Source organism: Bison bison, unplaced genomic scaffold (assembly GCF_000754665.1).
Source record: "Bison bison bison isolate TAMUID 2011002044 unplaced genomic scaffold, Bison_UMD1.0 scf7180017864180, whole genome shotgun sequence".
Lineage (NCBI taxonomy): Eukaryota > Metazoa > Chordata > Mammalia > Artiodactyla > Bovidae > Bison > Bison bison.
In genome coordinates, this window is record NW_011494752.1 from 4,082,792 (window position 1) to 4,092,367 (window position 9,576).

Consider the following 9,576-nt stretch of genomic DNA (forward strand, 5'->3'; position numbering starts at 1 on the left):
CTTCTCCACCCCCCCCACCCCCGCAGGAAAGAAGTTGGTTCCTCTTCTCACCTGGGAGTTTGAGGACCCCCTGGCACTGCTTCCTTGGGTCTCCAGGAAGCTCCCATCCCATATTACTGAAAGCCTGGTCCCTACAGAGTAGATGGTTGACTTCCATGTTATCCTCATAGAGCCCTTCTCATGACCCTCAAGTGGCTTTCCTATGCAGCCCTTTTTCCCACAGTCTCACTGTCCTCTGGAAAGGTGAGACACCCCCTTTCTGAGTCTGGGGGAAGGAGACAGCTTTACCCTTGGGTTGGGGAGCCAGATCTTCCTGGGCCCTTCCTGCCCTCTGTCCTCGTTCCAGGGGTTTCTGGTGCTGGGCAATTCCCAGGGAAAAGACCTAGAAGGCTGAGCAGTGCAGAGTGCCAGGAGATGGAGAGTGGTGCCAGGGAAGAGTACGCAGAGATACACCACCCCACCCCCCTGCCCATGGCTGGTCCTGAGTTCTTGGCAATGATTTGTGGCCAAATATTTGTTGAGAGGCCCTCTTATACCAGGCACCCTATGGGCCAGGGCAGGAGGAGCTGACAGCCAGGAAGAGGGTGAAGAGGAAAGGGTGCTGGTGACTGGACAAGGAGAGCCCTACTTTTGCAAAGGAGCTGGCTCTGCTCCTCTCAGTCACCCAAGGCTGTCCCAGGGGTTTACTACCCTGGAAAGAGCCAGACAGGGATGCACGACATCCCCAAGGCCCTCTCCCTACCACGGTTTTCCTCTCCAAGGACACTGAGTTGCCAGGAGACTGTGTCTCACCCTGGTGGGCACAACCTGAGAGGGCCATCCTCCCCACTCTCCAGAGGTGACAGAGGGGCAGCATTCTGCGTGCCCTACCAGCCAGCGCCCGAGTCCCGGGACTCTGGTCCCAGCCTCACTCCAAGTTCACCAAGCACAAAGACAGCAACTCTTCCCTCTACCCGCTAGTGGGGCTTGGCTGGCCCGTCCTGTGGCACTGGTGCCACCCAGTCCTCTCCCCTGGCCCAGCTAGTGATCTCTCCAGGTCTGAGTGCCCCAGGGATGTGCCTAGCATAGCCTGAGGCAGGCCCATGTTGGGGGCACAGCTAGCATGGCTGGAGCCAGGACCCATCCCTCTTCTGCTCCCAGAGATGTGAGGTGGGCACCAGTTGCATACTGAGCCTGGTATGTTGACTTTTGGGGCTGGGTGGGGGAGGGGCATTTTCTGCTTCTTTTGAATCAGGACACATGATTGTCCTACCTGACACATGATATCTGGGACATCATAGGCCTGGTACAGTGGCTGAGGTGGTCAGAGGCACCATGACCCAGCTAGTTGGGGGAGGGAGGCATGTGACTCTCTTTGTGTGTGTGCATAGTATGTGTGTGTGTGTGTGTGCGCACGTTGCTTTGTGTGTCTCTGCAGTCGCTGTGTATGCGTATGCATATGTGTGAGTGGGCATCCATGTCTCTGTGTGTTTCTGTGACTTCCTAGGGGCTAGGGCTGGGGGGGGTGCCTCTGTGATTCTGCTTGTAGAAATGTGTGTGAGCAGGTCAGTGTCTGGTGTGGGGTGGGGGTGGGAATAGGCGGTGCATGTTTGTATGGATGGGGTTGGTCCACCTATGGGTATCTCTGTCTCTGAGTTTCTGTTTGTTTCTGACTGTGGCCGGCCCTTCTCCAAGTGTTTGTGTCCCTCTGTGGGTGTGTCTGTTGCTCTGGGTGTGTTTGTGGTGATGTCCTCATGGGAGGTTGTCTGAGAGTCTGTGCGCAGCTCCGTGGGTGGTCTGCACACCGGGGACGTGCAGCTGGATGAGGGACGGCGGCCTTCTCTGCAGAGCCGTCCATCACCACTGGGGCTGCAGACATGACTCTCATCATAAACCTTCCCCTGCCCTCTGCCTGGCTCTGCCTCCCCGCCCCAGTCTTGATCACATGTCCACTCCCTCTGCTCCCCCTTCCCTTCCCCAGGCCACAGGCAGCTGTGGCTAGAGCCTGTTACTCCAGCCCTTCACCCCCGCCTCCACTCAACACCCATGGGTGGCATGTGTCCATAGATGGTTCTAGATATTGGCTAGGGCACAGACTTCGTTGTCCCCTTCCTCTGCCAGGCATGTGATTATTTTTTTGCATCTCTTGGAGGCAATGCTGGGGGGAGGGGTGGGGGTGTGGCCCAAATGGGATGGTTCTGGTGAGTAACCCTCTTCATCCCAGCCCTAGTGGCATCATCCCCACCCTAAAGGTCAGAAGCCTCCTCCCAGCAGGATCCCTCTCCAGCTCCTCCCTGCCATAAAGTATTCAGGTCCACAGGACACCCCACCGTGGTGCCCTCTGCCATCAGGGACCCTTGGTGTCCCTCTCCTCTGCCAGCGGCTCTGAGGCCTAGGGAATCTCATCTGCTGGTGCCAGGCACCCCAGGGCCAGGCCATCTGCTGCCTCTGTCTCCCTGCTGAGGCTGGCACCGGTCAGCAGGGTGTCCTCAGCTTTGCCAAGAACCAGCCCAGCCTCCGGGCCACTCCTCCCTTGTCCTTAGCCATCTGGAGGGGCCTTCTGGTCTCTGGAGAAGGCAGGGTGACTCTAGGTTATTGTGAATGAGGAGAAACCTAACACACCCATTCTGGGGGAGCAAGGAGCCCTACTCTCTCATCTGTCCGTCCACAGGACATTGCCGACGATCCCTTGCTGCCCGTGGCTTCCCATCCATTGCCCAGGGCTGTGGGTTGATGGGCATCTGTCCACTTTTCCTGAAACCTGGGTCCATCATGTCACACAGGCCTCCTTGCCCTGGCCTTGGCTCCCTGCCTCCCTCTTCCAGTCCCTGCCCCGTCAACCTTCCTGCGGTCCACTTCCCATCCCACCTGGGTTCACTCAAATGCTTTCTGCTTGTCCACCTCGTTAAGTCTAAATTCTTTCGCTCAGCATTTAAGGGTGCCCTTCTAGCCCCAGCCCCTTTGCAGCTTAATATGCTACTTTCCCAGGCTCTGCCCCAACCAAACTGGACTGTCTCCTCAACACACCCAGCACATGCCTGCCCCAGGCCCTCTGCCCATGCCCTTCCTCCCAACCTCCAGCTGCTCATTTAAGCCCCAGCTCCAATGCCACCTCTTTCGGGAAGTTTCCCCTCAGCTGGCACAACCAGATGCCATTTCTCTCATCCCGCAGCTCTGATTCATCTCTGCCAGCATCTCACGTGCTCTCATATCATGGTCATCTGCATCTTTTCCTGCCTGTAACTCTCTAAGGACTGTTACCGTGACTAGATTGCGTGACTTAGAAACATCTGGACTGGTTCTCCCCTCCCCCACTAGCAGGCCTGGAGCCTGCTCAGGGCCATCCCTGGTCTCCAAAGAGAGTGGGATGTACTAGGCATGGCTGCCTTCCTGTTCCTGGGAGGGTGGAGGGCCCAGGGCTGAATGCTGAGTGCCAAGGATCTCTAACCTACCCCTGGCCCTACTCTCCCCTCCCAGCCCCCACATAACCATCTCTTCTCTTATTTCCATCAGCAGCCAAACTACTGGAGTTTCAAGGTCAGTGGTGGTGCTTCTGCTTCCGTGACAACTGCATGTGCTGTCCTGCCCTCCCCCCTCCCTGCACATGCTTTGCACAGGGGTGTGCGTCTGCAGGGGGCCGTCTGGTGTGGGTGGTGGGCCTTGGGGCTGCAGGCTGGGGCTGCTGCTTTGAGAGAGCCTGGGTTTGCCTGCCAGGGGCTTGTGGAGCCAGTGTGGCAGTTTGGGCCACCCCTACTGGGAATCTGGGTGGGGGGTGCTCAGGCTTACCCTGAGACACAAGGGCATTTGGGAATGAGATAGGTATTTCCCCCTGCTTGGAGAGACAGCTGGCTCCGAGGGAGGGCCTTGGATCCCATGATCTTATTGAGGGCCTTGTCTTCTGAACTCAGACTTCATTTTCCAAGCCTGGAGGAGGAAGGCCCCTCCAGACGGGAGGCCCCGTGACTACAATAGGTCCCTCATCCCTTTCTTACTTTCCACTATGGAGAGAGCTGGTCATGCCAGGCAAGAGACTCACAGCCCTGCACCCCACCCCCCAAACCTGTTGCCCAAGTGGAGGACTGAGCTCAAGGATGGTGCTCTCCTGCCTCCTCTGGAGAGTTCGGACCATGCACAGCTGGAAATCTGTGCCCTCCAAGGACATCCTGCTGACCCCTGGGGGAGCACACTCTGGGACCTCCCCATCTTCTTTGGCACCAGAGTTAGAACTGAACTACGTTAGCCTGCTGCTTGCATCCTGGAGTCCCCAGTTCCTCAAATCCTGGGCATCATGACAGGGGGTGGGAGGTATACATTCCAGACTCTCCCAGTGCCATCTTGCTCCAAACATCTTGTTTGCATGCATCCTCCCAAAGGGAAGTTCTTGAATCAGAGAACCACAGAAGTGTAGATTCGTGGGGTCAGGCATTATAGGCTTTTTGTAGGAAGCAGTAGCGCATAGTGGCTCAGTGCATGTGGCCGAGGGCCAAACTGCCGGGTGGTGAATTCCAGTCTGCTACTAACTAGCTGAGTGACCTGGGCAAGTTACATAAATTCCCTGAGCCTTGGTTTCTCTTCCATAAAATGGAGCAGTATCTACGTCATAGAGTTGATGTAAAGTGAAGGGACAAGAGACTGCATGTCCTAAATACAATGCCTGGCTCATGGGGAGCCTTACTTTGTTAGCTGTTAGCATCATGGATGCTGACATGATTCTCCACTCAGAATCACCTTGGGAACCTGTCAAAAACCTCGAACCCCAGGCTCTAACCTCCAGAGATTCAGATTCAGTGAATGTGAGCCCTGGAGAGAGTGTTTTTAAACGCTCCCAAGTGATTCTGCCCCCATATGTGGACAGCCTTTGGGAACCTCAGATCCTGGTCTGATCACCCCTGCTCAAGGTTCCCTCCGTCTGATGTCTGACTAGGAGTCATCAGGTCCTCCCTGGAGCATCTCCAAGGACCAGTGCTCACTGCTTCCCATCTTTGGGAAGCCCTTTCCTGTCTTTGCGGAGCTCTGTTTGAATTACTATTTTGTTCTCTTCCCATCTCCCTTGTAGTCAGGAAGTCCTTCTGGATGTCTCACTTTTTCTCTGCTCTGTTGTCCCGGCTCAGGGCTGGAGAGAAGCGCTATTGCACTTTCTCTTTTCTCAAGAGTGTTTTCTACAAAGGCTGTGAGAATGGAATAAGAGCCCAGAAGACCAGGATGGAGACTGGAACTGGTGGGGAAGGGAATGTGGGTGTGTCTTCTCCCAGGGTTCCCTGGGCAAGGGGCTGCCTTCTCAGTCCCTAGGATCCCTACTCCCCTTCATTCTGGCTCCTGTGCCATCTTCTTATTGGCAACTCATTTGTGTCCCCCTGAGGTGCTGTGGCCACCCCCTACTCTTCATCCTCGCTAGCTGCCTCATCTTGCCTGAATTCTGTAGCCCCTCATCCACACTAGCCTGGCAACCACTGACCTTCCAGTTGCCTGGCAACCTCATGACCACCAGACCAGGCCTGGTTCCCCACACTGTGAGGAAAGAGAGGGGCACAGGCCAGCCCTGGTGATCAGCCTAGAACTGAACTGCAGACTCCAAAGTCTGGGCCCAGGCATCCCCCAAGTGGGCCCAGTTCCTACGCAGCCTCCCTCCTCCCCAGACCCATGCCCACCCACTGATCAAAGCATTATGCTTGAAGCTGGATGCCCACTAATGTCCCCATATCTGACCTGCAGCATCCCCAAGCTCTGAGGCCACTTTGGGGACCGCTGGGCACATTGCTCATCAGAAGAAGATGCTTTCTCTTTTGAGAGTGCTAATCCGATTGGAACATTAAATTGAGTTAATAGGAAGATGGAGATGAATTAGGGGTTAATCAGGATTTATGGAAGGGGGGAGCTGAGGAGGAGAATAATTCCTTTTTAGAGACACTTTTACTGTTTGTTTGTTTTTATAAAAATGAGGGCTTCCCTGGTGGTACAGTGGTTGAGAATCCACCTTCCATTGCAGGGGACGCAGGTCTGATCCCTGGTTGGGGAACTAAGATCCTGCCTGCTGCAGGGCAAGTAAGCGGGCATGCCGCAACTACTGAGCCCAAGAGCTGTAACTAGAGAGCTCCAAGCGCTGTAATGAGAGATACCCCATGCTGCAAAGACCCAACACAGCCAAATAAATAAATATTTTTAAAAGACACTAGAATTATAAAAAACAAAAAATATAAAAATTATATATTCTGATTGTATAAAGTTCACACAGCCAGGCAATGTATAAAGTAAAGAGAAAGGTGTGTCTCAGCCCCAAGATAACCAGTGTTAATGGTTTTGAATGATTTGTGGTTGTTAAAAATTATTTTATAAAAAGAATACAACTGGGCAACACGGTCTTTTTCTTGATAACATGTATATGTGATACATCTCATATATATATAATGTTGCATAACAGAATGATGTAGATCTGATTCATTATCTTTCTCCCTTAAATAAATGAGTTTCTGACAGCAACCAGGTTTGAGGGGAGGAGCTGGGGCAGACTGGAAGGAGCTGTGGCTGAATGAGAGCTCCAGCCCTTCAGCCAAAAGTAGATTCTTGAAGTGCAATTGAAATCAGGGTGTCCCCTCTCCTAAAGAGAGGGTATCGAACTGTCCCTGGGGCAGGGGATGGTCATTGGGTGACACCCTTCCCTAGCCCCAGGCAGATATCACCCTCGGCTGTAGCTTCAGGACAAGGGCTGCTATGATGAACTGGAGGAGGCCTTTCTGGGCGGCTAGCCAGGCACGTTGGCCATGTGGCAGCATGTGCCATGCAGGGAGGGGCTGAGGCCTGACACTTAGGCCATGTGCTTGTGTGGGCTGAGCATGTGCACTGCATGTACTAAGCAGGTAGTCTGAAACTGGGGTCCAACTGGTTTGGGGGGTTTTGGGGTGGTTCTTCCAGTCACCCTAGGTCGAGGACATTGTGCCCAGCTCTGTGAGGGGCCATGCCTCCCAGAACTGGGATCCCAGGGCCCCTAGCTCTCTGCTTTCTCCCTGGACCCTGTTTCCCACCCCCACCCCAACCCTCTGAACTCCATGAAGGATAAATTCATCACTCACAAAACCGCCGCTTAATTAATGTCTGGAACTAATGCCCCAATTTGCTCAACGATTCTGCTGCTCACCTCGGTGACAAATTTGTGTTGTTGTTCTTTGGAAGCTTAAAATAGCAGGCGTGCCCATGGCTCCCTGCTCAGATGGTTTCTTGTCTGGCTTCCCAGGGTGCCTGAGTCCTTTGCCCAGTCCTTACCTGCTGGGTATCCTGGGGAGACCAAGGCCCCAAGAGTTTGGGGAACTCTCCTGCAGTCACACAAGTCTGAAATCCAGGAGACTCTCCTGTGTGTGTGTGTGTGTCTCTCTCTGGCTAGTTGGGGCTCCCCAGGCCGGGATGGGGGCAATGGGCAGAGCAAAAGGGGCTCATGCCTGCTTTGTCTCGCCCCACCCCATCCCCGCAGACCCGCAGCTCACGCCACACTCAGGGAGCCCAGCCTGGGCTGGCCGACCAGGCGGCCAAGCTGTCGTACGCCTCGGCCGAGTCACTGGAGACCATGTCAGAGGCCGAGCTCCCCCTAGGCTTCAGTAGGATGAACCGCTTCCGACAGAGCCTACCCCTCTCCCGCTCAGCCAGCCAGACCAAGCTGCGCTCACCAGGTACTGCCTGTCCATCTTCCCTCCTGGCCACTGGCTCCTCCCTCTGTTCTGCTCATCCCGGCATCCTCTCCCTCCCCTTGACCGCTTCATCTCTCCTCAACCACCTTTCTAGGGAGACTCTGGCTCCCCTCCCCCATCCCCATCTTCCCGCCCACCCCTCCTCCTCCAATCTCCTCCCCTCAGGGCCTCTCCCTCCTCAGCTGCTCTCTCACCCGCCTTCTCCACCTCTCTTCCCTCACTTCTCTCTGCCTCCGCAACCCCTTCCCTGTCCCTCTCTCCCTCTCTAAGCCTCCCCTCTCCCACCCCCTTCAGCAGCCCCCCATTCCTTCATTCCCCGCTTCCCTCATCTCTCCCCCTCACTCTCAGTTTCTGCCCCAACTGCTCCGGCCCGCAATTCCATTTCCTCGCCCGGACTCCAACCTGCCTGGGGTGCCTTGAGAGGCCGGCAGCATGAGGAGTGCCTGGGTGCACCTGCACTCCGGGGCGGCGTCCGGCCTCAGACCCTGCCTCTGCGGGACCAGCGGGACTCCCGAAGGTTCCCCGAGCCGCCGGGGTGGTGGCGGTGGCGGCCCCGACACCAAGGGTGGCGTCTCCTTTGCAGGGGTGCTGTTCCTGCAGTTCGGGGAGGAGACTCGGCGCGTGCACATCACGCACGAGGTTAGCAGCCTGGACACGCTGCACGCACTCATCGCGCACATGTTCCCGCAGAAGCTCACCATGGGCATGCTGAAGTCGCCCAACACAGCCATCCTTATCAAAGATGAGGCTCGCAACGTCTTCTACGAGCTGGAGGACGTCCGGTGGGCGTGGCCCCGGGGGGAATGGGGTGGGCTCCCCGTTACTCCTCTTCCGAGGGGGTCTCGAAGCCACAGGTCATTCCCCAGCCGCCTCCTCACCTAGCCTCAGCCCCCTTTACCTCTCTTCCCGGAGCCCTACCAGCCCGCCCCTTCTTCGGTCATCTCGGCCCCACCGCCTTCCCTTTAACTCATCCACCCCTGCTGGTTGGCCTTGGCTTGAGCTAAACTGAAAACAGTTCGTGAGGCCGAGGTAAACGGGGTAGAAGATGCTGGTTGTGTGTTGGTGGCAGGCAGCCTGAGATCTACTGAGCAAGGAGTTAAGGGGTTGGAGCTTGCGGCCCCTCTTGCCACCCCTCTCCCCTTTGCCTGGAGGTGCCCCCTCTCATCGCAGGGCTGGGGGATGGTGACCCTCTGCACCCCTTCCTCCCCCCAGGGACATCCAGGATCGCAGTATTATCAAGATCTATAGGAAGGAGCCACTCTACGCCGCTTTCCCTGGCTCACACCTCACCAACGGGGACCTTCGGGTATGGCTGGGGTGGCCCAGGGCATGGAGGAGGTTGGGCAGATGGGTCCAGGAGCAGTCTAGCCACTTGTCACCAGGGACCAGGGCCAGCTTTGGAGAAGGGAACGTGGAGGCTGAAGCAGAGGATGGCCTTCATTAATTGTGGAGTCCTGGAGGTGTCCCTCCCCTCATCTGCCGCTTTCCCTCTGGTCAGATCAGGATTTCTCAAATCTGCCTCTAAATATCCTAGGAGACCGCTCTCAGGAACCGCCCCTTCCTTCTTTGCTTTCCATCCCCCACCATGGGGTGAGCTGGAGATTGCTCCTCTCTCTGTTGCCTGGCCCTCTGCCACTTCTTTCTCCGTCCTGGGAGCCCTGACGGGAAAGGGGTCGAAGATGCAGTAGGAGGGTGGAAAGGCAGAGAACAGAAGGGACTTCCTCAGCGTCTCGAGGGCGGGAGGAGCTGCTGGCTCCTTAAGCGGGAGGCAAGGGATCCCCTTTGTGACCGGCTTGTGGGGTTCCGGGATTGTCTTCTGCACAGAGAGAGATGGTGTATGCGTCGCGGGAGTCGTCGCCCACGCGGCGCCTCAACAACCTGTCGCCGGCGCAACACCTGGCCTCAGGCTCGCCGCCGCCGG

The 9,576-nt window shown here is 56.3% G+C and overlaps 1 protein-coding gene across 1 annotated transcript in view; it reads left to right on the forward strand.

The window, feature by feature from the left end:
* The window catches only part of SRCIN1 (SRC kinase signaling inhibitor 1), a 45,187-nt gene that overhangs the window by 7,566 nt on the left and 28,045 nt on the right, over nt 1–9,576 (forward strand). The window contains exons 6-10 of the mRNA XM_010843137.1: nt 3,493–3,516; nt 7,442–7,637; nt 8,239–8,437; nt 8,868–8,961; nt 9,480–9,571. Coding sequence (XP_010841439.1) covers nt 3,493–3,516; nt 7,442–7,637; nt 8,239–8,437; nt 8,868–8,961; nt 9,480–9,571 — 605 coding nt within the window. The remainder of the gene's footprint in view (nt 1–3,492; nt 3,517–7,441; nt 7,638–8,238; nt 8,438–8,867; nt 8,962–9,479; nt 9,572–9,576) is intronic.